The sequence below is a fragment of the Crinia signifera genome, chromosome 1 (assembly GCF_055691185.1).
Source record: "Crinia signifera chromosome 1, ASM5569118v1, whole genome shotgun sequence".
NCBI classification, from domain to species: domain Eukaryota; kingdom Metazoa; phylum Chordata; class Amphibia; order Anura; family Myobatrachidae; genus Crinia; species Crinia signifera.
In genome coordinates this window covers 172,018,295-172,039,526 of record NC_139217.1, presented here as the reverse complement: position 1 = coordinate 172,039,526, position 21,232 = coordinate 172,018,295, and the positions used below count along the sequence as shown (strand labels likewise).

Genomic DNA, 21,232 nt, shown 5'->3' with positions numbered 1-21,232 from the left:
CTGGTGTACTCTTGTGCCCCCAAAGAGATTTTAATTGTCAAAGCTGTTCAGAAGAAAACCTCCTTTGCTTGTGGAAGCTGCAGGGCTATGAGGGGTTAACAGACTCAGCTAGTGTCCCAGCTCCCCTCTACGTGTGACAGGAAGCTGGGAGGTCAGAGGTGATCCCAGCAGCAGTGTGAGAGAGACAAGTGTGCAGAGAGGAGAGAAGAGAAAGCCCTGTGAAATACAGCATCAGTGTGGAGCTGCAGAACCCAGTGTCAGAGAGTAAAGGAGTGTAAGAGGAAGGTGAAGAAGGCTGCTGTCCCAAGTGTGAGAAGAAACAGTAAGACAGAGAGAGAGAGAGAGAGAGAGAGAGAGAGAGAGAGAGCACACTGGAGCACCCAGCCAGCAGAGGAACCAGCAACACCCAAGGTACTGATTCAGTCTCCCTGTGGCAGCATCTGCAGTGCACCCTTGTAATACCCAGGAGGGTCATCCCATATCACCTGTTTACAACCCACATACAGAGAGGGGTTGTTGCTTCAAGCCACAGCATTAGCTGCTTGTCAAGAATAGGGGAACCCCTAGAGCCAGAGCGGGGACAGCACCTGTGAGACTCTCACTGTAAAAGCCAGCCATGTACTGAGGCTATGTCTGCAGCCTGTTTTGCAGCTACCAACAGGAGGTTGCCCCAAGGTAATCTGCCTGCCCATGTGTTCAGAGGACTGTTTTACATTAGTGTGCACACTATTATAGGGACTGTATACATGTGAGGACCTGTCGACGAGGGACCATTGTTTTGAGCAGTGACTGGTTATCCGTGATAGAGTATATTGTTTATTGCTAATAATTTGCATTAAGTTCTGTGAAGTGTTGAAATTGATTGCCGATTAGAGAGTGAAGATAGATAGAAATAAGAAGCATCACCTGGCGGATGTCAGTTAGAACCGCCATAGACTATTTGAGGTTAGCATACTGAGTGATTGTTGTTTTATTTGATGCTTTATGGTGAATGTTATTATGCTGAGTATTTCTTATTGTTATTTGCTATTGAAACTTTACAGCGACCAATGAGTGTGTTTTTAGTAAAATAAATTACTGTCGCTGCTAACTGTTAGTGGTATTGCTTTTGTGGGTCTCCTTGGGTTGTGCCATTCCCTGCCACAAATTCTTCCAGAGAAGAGGTCCGAAGCTGCCGAAGCCGTCAAGTCCAGAATCAGGTACGCCATCTTGCACCACACTGTTCCAGGGGCACTGTCACAGTTCCTACCTGAAGCTATTCATTTGTTCTGTGACTTCACCAAACAACAGTACAAGCTGTTTAGATGTGCTGCAGCTTGGCAAATGCACATAACATTTTGAAGGTAAAGAAGTACCAGATGGACATAACATACTGAGAAACTGCTGTACTCTCTCAGATGTGTTCTCCTTGGGGCTCCTTCCATAATCATCTTCTGCTCAATTTGGAATGCTCTATCTGCTTATTTGTAGACTTCTGTCCTATCCACATGGCTCCTGTTCTCTTCTACACCTTCTGCTTACTTTCTATATTACAACTCCCTCTACTTATTTTTTTTACCTTATATAAAAATGTTTATTACTTATCTATGATGGAGTATTCAGCCTTATGATTATTGTTGCATTTAACTATTTTGCTGTTACTTAACCTCTGGTTTGTTTTATTTGTAGTTCTTATCGCCATATACTGTAGATAACTATCTACACAGGCACCGATAAGACTACAGAATAAGACATATGAGATTATAAAATGTCTCCTGAAGTGAAGAAGATGCCCCGAAAGCTCAACAATGCAGTGCATCTAAATGGTAGTGTTTTATCTTTATATATATGCCATGCTATTGTTCCATAGCCCCATTGCCACGACTTAACTGGAACTGCCTCACTGTCCTGATAGTCAGAACTTTTGAGAACATACCTACAGTAGGTCCTGCTACATGCACCACTGGTGGAATTTAAAGTAGAAAAGAAAACTAGATTACTAGATTGTAAGCTCCTCAGAGCAGGGCTCTCTTTCCTCCTGTTGTCAAAGCCCTCTTCTCTTCACATTTCACTCACAGCTCTCTTGTACTCAAACACTCAGTGCCCATCTTTGTCCGCATACTCATCTCCATCATTGGCCACGAGTCTCTAGTTGTATGTTGATTGAGTCCTCACTACTTATATTTAAGCTGTAATGTGTATTGAACTGTGGTGCTCCTCACCTGTACTCTATTTTTGTTATTTATTCAATGTAATACTGTTTTGTTTCCCTGTACTGATCCCTTGTACAGCGCCTTATAAATAAAACAATAATAATAAAAATAATTAAAGCATGTGGTCCAGGAAGTGAATTTTTTTTTTTGCTAAGAACTTACTGGGGACATCTCTAAGAGCACTACTGAGGACATGATAGGTAACTGGCACTAAATATGTGCAAAGCAATGATTGGTTGGCATTCAAATTCAGTGCCTGAGAGTACACAAATTTAGCTTTATGTTTTGAAACCTTGTTTTATGCACAAATACAATATATTTGTGTGTATTTCATGTGGTTGATGTGCTTATACAGTATATATGCAAGATACTTCAAAATACATCATTGAAATATATATATATAAATAATAAATGTTCTAAAATACAGAATAATCCGCTATCCAAAATTATCCTGGTCCCAAACATTTTGGATAAGGGATACTCAACTTGTAATGTGTTATAAAAAATAAACCGGCAACTTTCCTGAATAAATACCTTTTCTGCCACCTTGACTTGGAACAGAATGTTTTGGAAATAGTATCCATCATTTGACTGGAAAACTATTACATCTGACTGACTTTCAGAACCATCATGGATATAGTGGAGCACTCCATTTGTAATGTCATCAAGCCGGAACTTGTGGATATGTGCATTCCCAGGGGGAATTACCAGCTGTCCATGTTTTGGACCCTCTAAGACAAGAACTACAACATCCTGTGGATTATCATCATCTCTCAGGTCCAGTACAGAGCTGGTAATAGGTCCAGCTTCTCCTTTGCCAACCACTAACTCATTATTCTTAAGGATGTACGGTGCCTAATAAAAAATAAATAAATAAAGAGAATGGCTCACTAAAAAACACATTTAATAACAGAAACAGCATCTAAATAGTCATATACATTTGGAAACAGGTCCCCAATTAAATTATTCAAGATTACATTTTGAGGATTGTTCAAAAACACAAAATTAGTGCAAACAAATAATTTTGAAGGGATCATTTAAGAGAATGCAGTATTGGAACATCTGCTATATAGCAAAATCACTGCTGACCATAACCCCCCCAAAAAAAACTAATTTTGAATTTCATTTTGAGATGTGTTTACTAATAATGTTAAGTCTTTAGGTGCCCATACACTGTGCGATGTTCAGGTGCAATGCGATGCGTGCTCCCGTGCACATCACATCGCACAGCACAGAAAGTCTTTTTGTACTAGATTGCATCTTATCAAGTACAAAAAGCATGCTGCTGTAGCACATTGTATGCTTTTTGTACTACACACAATGCACTCTAGTACATAAAGTAAGGAGTTCATCGCTCCTAAACAACAGAAAAAAGGTCTACAGTATAACATTTATTAAAAGGCAGCAAAGCACAAAAGTGCAATAACTCTTAAATAATAATATAGAATACTTTCTTAGTTTAAGATTGAGAAGCACTTTAATATTTTAGTATGTCTGATTTTTACTAAAGGTTAGAGCAGATAGCATTGAACAATAAGCACCTCATTTTATGTATGTTTTCAAGTCAACAAGATAGAAATCTGAGAAAGTGCTGTCAGTTTGTAAAAAGGAAAAACACAATTTGTAACTGACCACTGTGGTTTTTGTCTAAGTGGTTGTACAGTTTCTTCAGCATGTAAAATGCGTTAGAAATGCTATCCTTTCTCTATAATGCATGTGTGAAATTCTGTAATGTTTGCATACCAAAACATAAACACTGTAATGAATAGTAATAACAACAAAATCAAAATACTACAGTACAACCGGATAATAATGCAATTACTGTATCTGTGAACGTTTTCTGGTTTAAAGTCACGTACACAATAGACTACATCTTATTAATGATATGAACAATACCGTTAATATGAGTGGGCAGATACATGTAAAATAAGGTTCAATGTTGTTAAATATAATAAGGTTATGCATCTTGGAAGACATAACCAGTGTGCGACTTATAAACTAAACAGAATAGATTTGGGCAAATCAGAATTAGAAAATGACCTAGGAGTTCAAATCAACAAAAAACTGGGGTGCATTGCTCAGTGTAATCATGCGGCCACTAAGGACAAGAAGATACTAGCTTGTATAAAAAAGTGCATGGAACTAGAGTAGATAATGTAATTATACCACTCTCTAAGGCACTGTTTAGACCTCATCTGGAATTCTGTGTGCAATTCTGGGTTCTACAGTACAGAAAGGACATTATAGAGCTGGAAAAAGTCCGTAGAATAGAAACCAAACTGATAAAAGGGGGCAATATAACGAACTCTCAGGTACGCTATATAATATGAGGGCAGAGACTAGGACACAAGGCCATGAACGTAGACTGGAGGAAAACAGATTCTGTACCATTGGGAGGAAAGACTTCTTTACGGTTAGGGCAGTAAGGTTATGGAGCTCTCTTTCGGAGGAGGTAGCATGGGTAGACACATTAAATACGTTTAAATGTTGTTAACAATATCATTCAGTGTGTATACATCATCAGTGATGAGAATCATCAAGTGTGTATGGGGCTTTAGCAGGGCCGGTGCAAGGTACAGCAGCGCCCCAGGTGGGGGGCACCCTGCCAACCACCCGCCGCTCGGGGGTGGTGGTGATGCAACCGCTGAGTGGCTCCACAACGGGGGGAGGAGAGTTGCGGCGGGTCGCTCCACCTCTCACCCACACACATGCTTCATGAGGAGGGAGAGTATGCAGTCTCGGTCACAAGGGGGGGGATGGTGCGGGCACCACTGCACTCACCTGGCTCCATGGCGGGTGGGGATGGTGCAGGCGATGCTGCGCTCACCTGGCTCCACGGTGGGTGGGGATGGTGTGGTCGCCGCTGCGCTCACCTGGCTCCACAGGGGTGGCGATGGTGTGGTACCGCTGCCACTACCACTCACCTTGCTCCACGAGGGGGCTCCAAAGTGCCGCCCTCCAGTGGCCGGCACCCCAAGAAAATGCCTAAAGCTGCCTAGTGGTGGCGCCGGCCCTGGGCTTTAGAAGCAGGAAGATGGTCTATTGTATTTCATTCGATATTTCTGAAGTATTAACTTTTTTCATTACTTTTTCTTTCTTCAGACCACATACAGTAAATCCCTCACTGGGAATAGGTTACTTAATTTTATTAACAGCATTTAATTAACAAATCCACAAGAAAAATACAGCACAGACTGTAACTAGACTACGGACATAGATGAGGTGTAGAACTGCTAGCAGACAATGCTTGTTATTCCTATTATTCTGTGTTAAAATGTACCTTTGTTGACACTGCTTGTATGTTGACTGTTTTTGGCTGCGAGAAAAGATGACCATCACTGACTTTTAGTGAAAAGGAGCCTTTCCTATTTGAAATTAGAAAATAAAAACACAATGCATGTTTATGAGCCAAGGCAATGTTCCAATACATAATTACATCATTGTATACAGAGTATATAAACCTATGAGTTACAAAACAACACCTATTCCATCAGAGAGGTGCAGTGAGACATACTGACAATGTGCCATTTTTTATTTAATCTGTAGATTCCTTAATTACATTTGTGTACGAAGCATCGTGACTGTGACCTACTTCATTGGAATAAAGTCATGTTATTATCATTTCCTAGTCATCACATGTTGCACTACTGCAAATCCAATTTTTCTAATTGTCCTAGTCCCCTGATATCTTACACATAAAAATCATTAAATGCCATGCTGGTGAAATGACCATGTTAAATCAGAGTAGAATTTGCACTGCAATCATTTCTTGTACGTTATTTTAGCATTGTTTTTAATTCCTGTTTTCCTCCCATCAGCCTAACACAACAGTTTTTCTTATGTAGACATTCTGCTACGGTCAGCAGGGGACAGTTTTATTGTAGGCCATATAAAACGATCAGGCAACCCTACAAAACAACACAACATATATTAGCGGATTTAGAAATATCACAATGGTATTCGAATTGGGCATTCCGGCAAAGACATTCTATACGCTTCATAAAACTGGGACATTGTAAAAGCTTTCTTAATTCCTTTGTTGAGTTTAAAGTAATATTATGATAAAAGTGGAAAGCAATTAAATAAATGCAGATTTGACAGCAAATGCGACATGATCAGCCATGTGCACCACAGATACTGCCAAATAAAAGAAGGATTTCATCAGGGTATCGTTGAAAACACCTTTATTAAATAAAATGGCTATTAAATGAAACCGCTTAATGCTTTATGAGGATCCTCAGGCCTGTAAACAATTAGGCTCAATTAACTTTAATTGTGAGTCAGTGTTATTTTTATGTTTCACCTGATATTGTTAAAGATTGCATTAAATACAGTAATACAGAAAAAGGATCTACAAAATCCACAATTTTCTTCTATTACTTAAATATTACATTTTACTATTGCAAGCAGCACTGAACATGCTACTAATGATTGCTATAAAATCATGCATTTTGAATTTGCCATCAAGGATTCTAAGAAGAAGGGGTGAGGGTGCAGAGCAGGACTGGCCTGCCAGTGTTGTCCTGATCAAATTATTATTTTACTGGTCCTTGTTTTTTTCCTGGCTTGCTGGTCAAATTTCTTGTCCAAATGTATTTTTAAATACAGTCATAATTACGTAATATGAAAATGAACAAATCTAACTATGATATACAAAAATGATAAATGGAGAATGTAATCTTAACTGAATTTAAGGTATTTTATGGGTCAAATTTCCCTGTGATCAAGGAAGTGGAAAAATTACACACTAAAGGCCCCCATCCACTAGTCTGATTTGGACACATTTCACCCGATTCTGACTGATGGGGATAAGAAATCAGGTAAAAAGTGGCCAAATCGGATGTGTTTGACATTGATCTGATCCGATTCGCAGTCCCGTGCCCTTCGGATCTAATTCGGACACCGGCAGCCTCCCGGGAGCGGGGAATGGGATCGCATGTGACCCTTTTGATTTGGACCGTCGGCTGTGACTTCTCCCCTTGGCGAAGTCACAATAATGGATAGGGGCCTTTACATCTTCAGATCCCAGTTGAACAGGAAAAAAATCTGTAAATCGAAATACTGGGTCCGGCCAACAGTAGATCCACACGCCAGGGCTCCCTCTCTCAGAGCTGGCTCTAAGCATAGACAGTACAGGCAAATGCCTAGGGTCATCTGGGCAAGCTAGACATCTAAGTTCCACTGCAAAAGCACCAGAATTCAGAAGTCCCAAAGTCCCAGCTGACAGGGGCTAACCTTCAAATGGGATGTACATGTTTTCCAGCACTGAAAAGCAGCACAGCAGAAGCAACAAAAAGCCTGTACAGCCCAGTGCCAATCATACAGCTCCTGCAGCTTCCATCAGAGTGATGCTGGTGTGACCTAAAGTCATATCTGAGTCATTTATAGCAGAGAATGCACCATGGAAAATATAAAAAAAATTGGTAGGGCAACACAAGGTGGAGATATTTGGTGGCTGGAGACACAGAAGGGGGGGGGGGGATTTGATGGCTAGAGACACAAGGTGAGGAAGAATAAATGGCTGGAGACACACACGGGGGAGGGATTTGATGGCTGGATACACATGGTTAGGGAGAATTGATGGCTGAAGACACATAAGGGGGAGGGATTTATAGCTGAAGACACAAGGTGGGAGGAGAATTGATGGCTAGGGACTCACAAGGAGGAGAGACTTAATGGCTGGAGACACAAGGTGGGGGGTGGACCTTGATGGATGGAAACACAAAAAAGAAAAAAGAAAATAAACTTGATGGCTGAAAACATAAGGGGGAGATATCTGATGGCTGGATCACTTCTGCCTCCTCAGACACCCACTTTCAAGTGGCCACACTCATTCAATAAGGTCATGTCCACTTCTCAGGCGCATGTGCATCGAGGGGTTAAGGCACTAGCCAGAATTTTGCCTAGAGCATCAAGTTGATCAGAGCTAGCCCTAACCTCTCCCCCTCTGTCTCAGATACACTGCCTCCTCCTCCCCTTAGCAATAGTACTCCTGAAGCTGACCAAGGAAGAATAAAAGAGTCACCATGGGAACGTGATGTGTTGCTGGATATCACCCATTATGGGGTCAGTCCACACCTGATACAAAGTTTCCATGTCCGAGCATGTATGGAGGCCTTGACTTGTCATGAAGATGAAACTACTGTATGCTCTTAAAAAAAATTGTCTACCCCCAAATATTATTCATGACATAGATGTGACTGTAGCATATGAGAAATAATGCCAAATAAACCAAGTTCTAGAATGTAAAGATCCCCTGGTAGCAAGCGCCAATCTGATGGTGTTAGACTTTGAAATCTACAGGTAGCTTTTGGATCATTGTAACCTTTGTATAGAAGCATGGGCTGGTCCCAAACCCAGAAGCCCTTTCATTGAATATGTTTAATGGTTTACTGGGGTGAAACTTAATTTCTTTATGCCATGTTACATTTTAATTCTCGTTATCAACTTGCGAAAATTAATAAATATACACCTTGTGATTTTATACTCCTAAATAAGACTTGATCATTTAGTCCTTTTACATATATTTTTAGCATTCCATGCTCTTTATTGCTAAATTGTTACTGGCATACAGTAAAAACTGTATGTAAGAATGAATAGAATAAGTGGTACAGTACAGATGTAGCCCGGCTCATCCTTGCAGGGGATGGAGTTCTACCTCCATCCCCCACCAGCAGCCGGCTACCGACAGGGGTGCGCACGCACGAGATGATCGCGCGCCCCGTGGCAACGGAGCTTGGCGGGGGTCCCCGCTGCTTCCCCTGCCGTCGCCACCGGTCCCCCTCGCAGCCCCAACCCCCCCAGTCTCCCTGAAGCGGAGACAGGCAGGGAGACACTGCCCAGCCGCCATGATACTGGGACGCACTTGCGCGTGAGACGCACGCGCGTCCCAGTCTCTATCGCCGGCGCTTGCCAGTGAAAGGGATCTGGCGAGCACCGGCCAAGGATGAGCCCAGCTCCATCTGTATATAGTATTAAATATAAGAAACTTGTTCAAAATATCCTCTCAATTAACAATAATCAAGCCATTCATTAAAAGATTATTCTATGATTAAGGGAAGAACTTAATGTAAACTACAGTAAACACAGCATTAAACCAGGACTTGCTGCTTACATTACCCATTACCTTGATTTTTCTTTGCTGTGTTTAAACCGTACTCTTTGCTCAATCATGTCTTTCCAGCTGAAGTGTGTGTCCTTGTTGAGATGATTCTCCTTGCCATTTAGAATTTTCACAAGTCGCCCATTGGCCGGAGCGCTCACCACAAGAAATGTAAGACTATCTTCTTCAGTATCTGGATCTTGCACATTCATAAAGGAGAGATCCAAAGGCCTGACTGCCCCAATACCCACCATAAAGGAGCCCTGCACTAGGAGCACTGGAGGATGTATGTTAGCTGAAATAAAGAAACAGGAACATTTGTTTCAGCAAGTAGTCTGGTTTACCTGTACACACTTATTTTACCTTCTCTATAGATAGATAGATCTGTGTATACATGGTACATGGAAGATTTACGATTCATTTATGCCATTTCAGTAAATGTAGGGTCCATTCTACCCATTATCCATTAATCTAGTGGTTCGTAAACTTTCTAAAATCATGGCCGACTGGGGGATCCAAATTTTTTTCAGATCACCCACGTTTTTATTGACAAATTCAGCAAAAATGATTAAATTAGGTAAATTGTGTTTTCATGCCATCCTTCAGGTAAGTTACAGTATGTGGTGGTAGGAAGACTGTGCTTCTTTTTATCCATATATTTTATACATGGCAGCCACCAGATCTGGTTTAACCTATCACATGGATTATAAATAATTTAGTTAAGTAGTGGACCACAAACCGCTAGCACCCCTGAAAGTGGCCCACGGCGCCAAGTTTGGGAACCACTGCATTAATTAATCATTGATTTAAATGTCTAAAATCTATTTATCTGTTTTTTTATGAAATTAATACAATTTCAAACTGTGTATTTCAGAATTTATATAGTAGAATACACGCAACAATGTCTCATATTACTGAATACATATGGCATTTTTAAAGGTTTTCATAGATACAACTAAATAATTAGTATGCTCATTAAAAAATGTAATTTAGAATATAAAAAATCCATATGATTTCGGACACATGGCCTCATTTAAATGGGTACCCTAACCCAATGGTGATTGGATTGCACATGCACAGGGCATGCAGCATGAATGACATGCTTTACCGCCTGGGAGAGGGTGGCGGTGGTGACAGGGAGCTCCTGGTTTTGGCCTGGGTCTATCTCTTGTGGTTCAAACTTCCTGGCTCCCGCCAGAGAAGTCCTGGCAGCCATTATGAGTAAGTTAAAGCTTATTCAGATGGGGAATAGCTACTAGATGATAATACATATTCGGATGCATCAAGGATCACAGGAAATATATATGGGGGTCTATTCACACAAGATGCCTACTGTGACTTTTACATCTTTTAGCACAGTAGCTGCATCCAAAGACACAGCTGCAGTGCAAACAGAGTCTACTTCTGATTTAGACCTGTGTTTTCTCCTCTCCTAGGCCATGTTCTGTAATAGTCCATAGCACTCGCCTTCTTTCAAATGGCACAGACAATCCAGGGTGTGGATCATTCAGTCAACAGTCAATAGGTCGACCACTCTTGGATGACAGGTAGAAGGTCGTCATATGAAAAAAGTCAACATGCATTAGGTCGACATTGTCAACATGTTGACACAAGCAAAGGGTCGACATGGATAAGGTGAGTTTTTCATGTTTTGTGGTGCCAATGCTGACATATGTCGACATGGACACCGTATTAGTGTACTGCGTCCCCTCACATGGTGAGCAAATCCGGATTCTTATGTTCTCCCTCTATGCTCACTGGGTTGGTAAAGTATAAACAAGTCGGTTAAAAATATCATGAAAAAGTCACACCAAAACTGTTCCAAAATTGCTTACGTCGACCTAATGTATGTCGACCTTTTTCACGTGTTAACCTTCTGCCTATTGACTGTCCATCTAGACATGCATAATGCATCCCATTGGCATAAAATAATTTAGACCCTTATTCTGGTTCTCTCGCAAAAGCAAATTCCTTCTGAAATGTCCAAAACCATGTGCACTGCAGGGGGGGGGGGGGGGGGGGGGGGGGGCAGATGTAACATGTGCAGAGAGATTTAGAATTGGCTGAGTTATTTTGTTTCTGTGCAGGGAAAAGACTGGCTGCTTTATTTTTACACTGCAATATAAATCTCCCTTTGAAGTAAAACCCCACCCAAATCTAATTCTCCCTGCACATGTTACATCTGCCCCACCTGCAGTGCACATGGTTTTGTCCATTTGAGAAGGAATTTGCCTTTGCTAGTGAACCAGAATCAGTATTTACTGAGCCCATAGTTGAATTCTTCTAGATTAATAATTCTTTCTAAATGATCAAGAAAATAAAAACAATTATGAGCATAGTAAATCCAGACCTGTTGTACTTTTCACAAATGTGGGCTTGGTCATCATTGCTGTCAGTCTTTGAATAAAATTATATTCTACAATATGAAATACTAATTTTATATGAAAAACGTTCCAGCTGGCTGACCATAAGTAAGGATGCCAGAGAATATTTTTGTACCATGACATCCACCTGTACAGCATGTATGATTTATTATATACATAAACATAACAATGTCATTAAATGACATCACTAATTTTTAATATATTTTTGCGTTCACTTTGAACACATTTGTCTATCTATCATTATTTTATCATCAACGAGGCAACGCTAATTGCAGCAGTATTCATTACTTGCGGATCTAAAACTGGGAACTGAAACATAATCATCTACTTGTTCCTTTATCATTCATATACTGCATGGATATCATTTCTGGCAGAGATCCTCTTACAGCTCAATATTTGATGTTGTGGGACTACGTATGAGACTGGAAGTGATGGCCTACTTCTAATGACATTTTTATTTTTATTTTTAGGCTGAGTAAACTCCTTCCCATAAAGCAGGACACATTAATAATAGAAAGTACATTGGTGTGTATTTGTATTTAACCATTGTCCATATAAAATAGCATTTACTGCATAACAGCATTATTATTTACATTTGTTCATAAGTGCTGGGAAATGGTGCTGATGATTCAATGTAAATGTATCTATCTCTCATTCCTTTTTTCCCAAAAAATGTAACGTAATGTGGGCTAGGTAAAATGAGGGAGATTGCTAGACTAATGAGGGAGAGAGGGAGATTGCTGCTATTTCAGGCAGTCTCCTGCAGAATGCAGGAGGGCAGGCAACAATGATTTGAATATACTTAGACCGTACAAATATATTAAAGAAGAGAGTACTTAGGAAACACTGTATATAAATATGGGGGATTTATCAAACCTTCTGAAAGGAACAGTGATGTTATTGCCCATAGCTTACAATCAGAATCTTTTAACCATTATCTAGTACATTATAGAAAATGATAGCCAGAATCTGATGGTTTGCAATCCGAAACAGTATATGGTTGTTGGGTTGACACAGAAAGGGTCGACATGAATTGGGTCGACCACTGAAGGTCTACACGGCTTAGGTCGACACCTGAAATAGGTTGACGTGCTTAAGGTGGACATGGCTGGAAGGTCGACATAAGCATTAGGTCGACAGTGTCTAACTCTACCATCCACTAGGGCATGCCCGAAGCATGGCACCAAAATGGTGCCCATGTTGACCTTGTCGACATTCTAAACCAGGCATGTCCAACCTGCGGCCCTCCAGCTGTTGTGAAACTACACATCCCAGCATGCCTTGTGATAGTATTGCTATTAGGGAATGCTAAAACTATTGCAAGGCATGCTGGGATGTATAGTTTCACAACAGCTGGAGGGCCGCAGGTTGGACATGCCTAGTGGAAAACCCATGTCAACATTTTGAACGTCGACCTGGACACTGTCAACCTAATGCTTGTGAAAACAGTCCATCTTCCATCCATGTCGACCGTAAGCATGCTGACCTATTTAAGGTGTCAACCTAAGCCATATCGACCTTCTGTGGTCAACCTAAAGACCCATACCCTCAGAAACACCAACACTTTTCCTTTTTCAGACTGATATATCTCTCCCACAGTTTGTTATATTGGAGAACCATGATAGTGACAGAAGATTTACTTACGGCTGGGGACAGTAGGTGCCTAGTAATGATTAAAAAAAAATTGAAATACTTTAAAAACAATATTATTGCTGATATATTTCTCAAAAAGACCTTTAGAAAAATTGGAATAGAGAAAAATATAACATCTGAAGAAATGTCTAACCACAGAGATCTGGGTGATTCTGGCTAAATATTCCAAAAAGGAGAAAAAAGTTTTTGTTATCTGGTATTACCATCAATGGGCAACTGCTCATATAAGTAATAATATATAGATAAAGTACTTTCATGTTCCCTCTACCAACATCATAGCAGGATTATTTTCATGTATCATTCATTGCCTCTTAAAAAGTATATTTTTATTCAATGCTCTATGGGGGTTATTCTGGTTCACTCGCAAAGGCAAATTCTCTCTATAATGGACAAAACCATATGCACCGCAGGTGGGTCCTGATGTAACATGTGCTGAGAGAGTTAGCCCCTTTTTTCACTACACAAAATTACATAGTTTAAGTTGACGAAAAGGCTTGTATTATTGATAGAATTTACAAATTGATAATAAAGTATAATTACAAGTTTATCTGTGAAGTAGATTAGGCCAGTCATTTACAGTGTTATGAAATCACTAGTGACTTACTAGTGACATCACTTGTGTGAAAACAGGTCATTTGTAAATGAAAAATTGTATAACTTTTTTTGCTATACAATATAAATTAGAAACACAAAACTTGTGGGATTGTCATTTTCCAGCTTTACAGATCAAAATATATTATATGAGAACACAAAAAAGTTGGTTATTGAATAAAAGAATAATCTAAACTCAGTAAAGACAAAAAACAATGTCAACAACATTGATATGCTGGATCAGAGTCTAATTTATCAAATACAGAGATCATATGGATTTTTAATGTAAATTCTTTGTATGCTAAGGGATTGAATATGAATTTATAATGACCTTTTTTTTAAGAGTTATTAATATCTTAGGGGTGACACTGGCATACCACCATATTTTGGTAGCCTGTAGGGTAAAGTGTTATGTATAAAATGGATCTACAGTATATAAATGGAGAGAGACAGACATAGATATTTAATGAAATAAACCTTCTATTCATAGCAGCTAATATCTTACTTTTAGTCCAGTGCATGGAACAAAAAAGTGAAATAATCTAAAATATAACAAATGATTTTATATAACTATCTTAGAGCAGATGTTCCTGGTTTTGCTGCCCATTCTTCTTCTGCACACTGGAATCTTACAAACAAGCTCGGCAATTATTGGAGCATTTTCTCCTAACCCAGCTTGCATTTTGAATACTTGGTATGGGCTGAGAATATGGGATGGCAACCCTCCTATAGCTTTATAAACTTTTTGATCATACGACTTCTACCTTGACATGCGTAGCGAGTGTCACATATTTTATTCTCCTTTACTTAAAATGTTCTGATCTCATTAGACTCATACTTAATATTATCATATATATTATTTCTAGAAGGTGGTATTTGGTGATCCCTTTTCTCCCTTAATACTTAAACAAAATCAATAAATGAGATACAATTTTAAAGATCAAGTTCTAAGTTTCTAAAGAATTGTTAATTTAGAATTGCGCATTGTATTGTTGGTTTAAAAAGCGTAGTTAAAAATTTACTTTTTGCCCTAGAGTTCTTTCCCTGGATGTATCGATACGGCACGGCTAGTGGTGCCTACTACACATACTGATTTAGGGGCATTTTCTAAGGGCTCTCACTAGATAGCTTAGAAAATGCCCCTCCATCGCCTATTGTGTCTGGGCCATAGTGATATCGCCCGACCATTAATATCCAGCATGCTGGATATTAATCGGTCAGGGCCAGTGTTCTCACCGGAGAACACTGGCCCTGACAGATTGCTCAGCACACAGCGCTGACATAATGCTAGCATCGCTTCAGCATCTCCCCATGTGTAGGCCCTTAAGATGACCAGTTTTGCTTGGCTACTCGAACTGGCAACAGAATAAACAAGATATGCCAGCAAATATTGATATTTGCAAAGTGTTTGCCCACCATCAACTGGAAATGAATACTAACTGCAGAGGACATTTAAATAACTTTGAGAGCCGCTGTCCACTACCTTTTAAACAGACCACATGGGTGTTATCTGATTGGTAAGCTAGAGGTCTTGTGATGTTCAGAAGTTGGTGCTAGCAGCGGAATTCCCATATTCATGTCAAAATGATACCAGATTTTTGATGAGAGACCTTATCCCGAAAAGAATTGTCATTTTAGGAATTCATGGAATATGTTTTTTACCCTGTGGAGTTTATTAAAGAGTAAAGAATTAGCTCCTCACCTTCACATCTTCTGCTGTTATTGTTTCCCGAGAATCCATGTCCACAATGAGGCACGCAGTGGTGATGCTTTAGAAATGTCTTCTTGTCACATAACCGGCATTGCTGGAAATTGTCACATTCCAAACATCCAGTAGGACAGACTATAAATAGAAAACGTTGTCAACCTTGGCTACTCTTTATACGGTTAAACCTTACTGTAGATCTAATAATGGAAGCTTTCAGTACAAGCTATAATAAAATATATCTGAGTTTGCTGCAAAATACATGTGCATATAAATAGCTCTGTTATATAATGTAACCAAGTTCTGTCATAGAAGGCAGACATTTTGGGCCAAGAAAATAGTTTTTGTTCACTTGCAGTTATGGGAAATGAAAAAGCCCCAGGGTTTTGCTCTATGTACACAGGGCCAGATTCAGATCTGAATGCTGCGATAATCGGACGTCTGTGCATGTGCACTGTATGCTGGGAGCATGCGCAAGCCATCCATATGAAGACAGACAGCAATGGATAGCCATGGCTGGCTGTTCACAGGGTGGCTGACAGCTTGTGACCCTTTGAAAAAAGTAACGCATTCCCTGGCCGCTGGGATGGAGGGCCGTGTCCTCCCCCCCCCGGCCATCGCAGCACCGGGTAAGTAATTGTGAATAATTTTTACCAAATGTGCATGGCTGCAAACTAATTTGCAGCCATGCACATGGGTGGGAATTTGCATGCTCGGGGTGACATTTACCTGATCGCTGGGTTCCGAAGATTCACTTCTGAATCGGGCGAACAGTGTTGTTCAGGTGCGGCTTAATAGAGGAAAGGGCCCATGTGCAGACTTTGCGCAGGCCCCCTGCTTTTCTACAGCAAAGTATACTCTGGCACTGTGCAAGAGTCTACTGCACATGTGCAACACACACCTTGCACCAGCCATGTTCCCGATGACTAACCTCTGCTGAGAATGCTCGGTACTGATTTTTTGTGATTTTTGTTGCATGAACAAAGTGGGAATCCATAGAGGTAAGTAATTAAACATGGGTGCAGCATATGGGTGTGAGCCCCCTCTTAACCTGGGGACCTGAGAGCAACGCACACAATGCACCAGTTATAGTGGAGTGTAGTATTAATAGTGACGTGCAGTCCTTCAGCTTTGATGTGATAGTTTTTACATCCAAATTGGAGGAAGGGCTTAGGAATCACAGATGTATAGTGTGTACTAGTGTAATACACGTGTGGGAACTACTGCAACATCACTGGGAAATCTTCCCAAACAACATTTGGTGTCACAAACACAAGGTGTCCAGCAGTTATCTCTGCAAAAGGAGGTTACTCTGAGGAGCTTTATTTACAGAGTACACTGAGGCATAAAACTGGGGTACGATGGAGATACAGTACATGACTGGATAAGAACACATAATTTTTTACAGACATATATGCAAACATAATAGTTTGTAAGATTTACTTACCAAGGCATCTGCGATCAGAGTGGGACACAAGATGCTGTTTTCCGCACTCACTGACACATTGTCCATCCAGCAGATAGAATGGGGCTTCACACTGGCTGCACTCATTGGGATCAATGCAGAGTAAGCAGTGCTCTCCACATTCTGCAATAAACCAAAAATGACATCAGCAGACAAATAACCAATACACCTAATAATGGCTGAGGTGTGGGAGTAAAATAATACTTAACTAAATGAAAGACATTAAGAAATAAATTGGCATTAAAATAGGTCAGGTACTGTATTTATTGAAATCTGTAGCAAACTGTGGCATAGCTCCCACAAGCAGGGCCCTCTCTTCTCACATGCTTTTCTTAGAGTATATATATATATCCCTGGCACCCTAATAATGGCTTTAGTATCCTGCCCCTGATGTATTTGTCCTAAATTGCCTTGCACTGTAATTTGTTATTTTCTTCTTCTTTGCTCATTTATGTATTGTTATGCGAAGCGGAACCCTTATGGTGCCATATAAATAAATGATTATAATAATAATAAATAATAATAGAAATGATGGCCAGAATGAGGGCAGCACAAGCTTTGCACCAGCTTACAATACAACACATGCATTATGGGTGGAGACTGTCCCAAGGGTGCCTTCATAGGGGTATATTCAAAGGTGCCGGCGAGCTTCTGACAGCGAGCAGTGCCAATAGCTCGCCGTCAGAGTTTTCAACGGTGTCCCCTTCCCTCGCCGTTTCCACCTCGCTGGTTCTTTTCAACGAGGTGGAAATGGCGAGTCAAAACAGCGGGGCTTGCCACAAAATGTAGCCGGCTAACTCCATTTGCGGCAAAACTTGAACATTGAATACTGTGAGCAGCCGGCAAGGGGGTTAGAAGGCGAGGATGGCTTGTTTCCGGCGAGGATCATCCATCCTCGCCATACAAATGCCCTTGCTGGTGACCTTGAATATACCCCATAATAATTCAGGGTATCCATCTCTCCTCCAAGAAAACCAAACCACCCAGTAGGATGGTTGCGCTTCCCTGTCAGGGAGGTAGAGACTTCAGGTTAACCTGAATGAATACAAACAGATAAACAATTGGCTGCTGAACTGCTGTTCTTTCATTATCCAGATGATACGTCGACAGTCTCTCTAGGTCTGACACACATGCCGTTGACATGCACAAGATCGCCATTACCAAAAGGTCTACACAAGCAAAAAGTAAGGCAACACAATGGCCGACACCGGAAATGGTTAACATGAGTTTTTCATGATTTTATTATTCATTAGTAAGACTTTTTCATATTTTACCATCCATGTGGACTGTGATTTAGAAGGGCAAATTGTGCTAAGCGCACCGGCAATGCCTAAACAAATCGAGGTGCCATTGCCGGTGTTGAAACATCACAGCAATGACTGATTTGTCCCCTTTGTATCTTATTGAATGTTTTGAGCAAAATCAAATAGGTTTTTCCTATTGATCTGGCAGATAGTAATTTATTCAGGTCACTATACGTATTCTCTCATGAGTGGAAATGTAATGTATAGAGCAAGCAGCTTGGGTAACACACTCAGATTGTAATATATAGGCCAGCTTCCCCTTTTGTTAACCATTTTCCTATGGTAATGTAATTGTAATGTCCACTGCACCACTTCAAGATGTTTATGTAACAAGTGCATGTGCAGCCAACCAACAGCAAAGTTTAATTTAAATGTTGAAAACAACATTTTTAGACAGCATATGAGCTTATTATCCAGAAAGATGACCATATAATGTCATACCGCATATACTATGACTTTTAATTAATCTGTAAACATAGATGAATACAGAATGGATTGGTAAAATTAATACATTAAAATCAGCATACAGTAGATCTCATTTGCTTTTAAACTATGTATTGGAAACAATGAATAAAACTATTTTCACTCTCTCCTGATGTGATAAGGTTGCATTCTATAGGAATCTGTTCTGTAATGTGTAGCATGCATCACTGGTACAATTTCACACACTGCTTTAATGTGGATTCCAGTAGTACTTAAGTAAATATCAGCATATGAATATTATTACAGCACTCGGGGGATATACTTACAACAAACAAGAAAGAGAGAAGACAAGAATGAAGCATAGGCTAAAGCTTATTAAAAATAACTATACAAGGATGCATTAGTAATATGAGAAGGACGGAAAGATGAATGGAAATATTAGAGTAGGAGGGGAGAAATGAGAATTTAGATGACAGTTAAATGCATTAATATTTATATAGGAGATGCTTATGACCTGATTATCTCATGGACAGGCAGGAAGTGGGGAAGGAAGAAGTGAGTTGTTAAAGGTCATCAATAAGAAGTTAATAAATAATGGATCTTCAGTCAGCCGGGGAGGTAATAATGTCTGTGAATCTAGAATTCCATGTTCCTTCCCAAAATGGGAGCATCATTAATTCTCAGAATGGTAAATAAATGTATGCAAATTCAAGTAGCTGTGATTGTCAGACATCCAAAGACTTAGAGAAGGCTATAGAATGATGTGGCTGCAAACTAATAAAATTTAATTAATGTAATATTTATAAAAAAAATTAATAATAATAATTAGCATATTGTAAGCCTTTATGATATATATACCCTTAACCTAAGTTCATGCTATTAGTGGTATACTCCTTTCATACCAAGATCAAGGGTCCGACCCAGATTTGGAACAGATTTCCAATGCGGGTCAGGGCTAAGGACAGACCCCCTTCACACCATGACTCTGACATGGGTTATTCCCTGGTGTATTCTGCTGGTTTTGGGAGGAGACAAGCACCGGGGATCCAGCTCTTCCTATGCTGTTAACAGGACCTGAGGCAGATGACCTGGGTTACCCTTTCAATCTGTGTCCTCTGTCCAACCCTGTAAAACCGGGTTGAGTTAAGGGACCCAAACACACCAAGCCACAACCAGGCTATAACCCGGGTCAAATTTGGATGTTCATTGTGTCCCTACCAAAGTTATGTGGCTTACATGCCTGTATTGTGCCACCACCAAAAAAGGGGAGGCATTATAAAGCCAAAATAGGTTTAGGGAGTGCCTCACCATAAAACCCATCAAAGATTTTGTATGTCTCTATTTTACTGTGTCTTTCATAATAGGGTTAGCTTTAAATAGAGGTCATTAGTTGGTACATTATATACCAGTAATAGTCTATCAACAATTCTAGGGATGCTACCACATAAAACCTATTTTTCATGTTCCAAGCCTTTGACAGTCCGCAGCATAACAGAGCTTTACAGTGCTCTATACCTTTGGGGTAGTATGGATGGTGTAATGGTTTGTATGTTCTCTCCGTACTTGTGTGGGTTTCTTCCAGGTACTCCGGTTTCCCCCCACAATCCTAAAATACATTACATGGGCCAAGTGGTTCTTATCTGCCATCAATGTTATATGTTTCTATGTCAGCAACTCTTCCTAAACACATGATGTAATGACATCATGCCAACGGGACAGGGCTGCCAGTCACTGGGAAGAACATCAATTTCCAGAGCATGTTCCGGAAGCTCGGATGGGCTGTACAAGCTGCAGTGAGCGTGCCATCCAAACAACACTATGGGTTGCTCTGCAGCAGCAATACTGCGACGGTGCTGCCCACAGAGCATGGTGCTCTGTACTACATGGTGCAACTGCACTACATGCACAGCCCTGCTGTTAATTTAACAACAATGACATATTTCAGCCTGGTTTCGGTTAACAGATCTATAGTGTCTAGATAGACAGTGAATGGGTCAACATTTGCCATATCAACCTTGTTACCCTGTGGAGCTTTTGATCCTGTCGATCTATTGCATGTCAACGTTTTGAGGTAGACCTATTGACCCTCTATATAAACACTGTCTAATAATCCACACCCGTTTCAGCCTGCTTTGTTTTTAAGTTACAAGGTGATTCTCTCATATCTAAACTAGTGTTTTGGATTTTTAGGGTATTTGGCATTATTGCATACCACAATGACATATCTTTAGGAAGGGACCCAAGTATAAACACGAAATGCATTTATGTTTCATATACAGCATAACTTTGCACAATATTTTTTTAATCATTTTGTGCTTGAAAATATATTGTGTAAATTAACCCTTTGAATGCCAACATCTGTGAGAGATGTTCAAAATATTCGTTAAAAATGGCAGCGTCACTCACATTTCTT

At 40.2% G+C, this 21,232-nt stretch overlaps 1 protein-coding gene across 3 annotated transcripts in view; it reads right to left on the bottom strand.

Moving 5' to 3' along the window:
* Window positions 1–21,232, bottom strand: part of FRAS1 (Fraser extracellular matrix complex subunit 1) — a 460,024-nt gene that overhangs the window by 96,897 nt on the left and 341,895 nt on the right. For all 3 annotated transcript variants that reach the window (XM_083177073.1, XM_083177084.1, XM_083177093.1), the window contains 5 exons: window positions 17,075–17,215; window positions 15,625–15,765; window positions 9,319–9,589; window positions 5,473–5,557; window positions 2,727–3,047 (listed from right to left, as the gene is read on the bottom strand). In XM_083177073.1, the coding sequence (XP_083033199.1) occupies window positions 2,727–3,047; window positions 5,473–5,557; window positions 9,319–9,589; window positions 15,625–15,765; window positions 17,075–17,215 (959 nt within the window). The remainder of the gene's footprint in view (window positions 1–2,726; window positions 3,048–5,472; window positions 5,558–9,318; window positions 9,590–15,624; window positions 15,766–17,074; window positions 17,216–21,232) is intronic.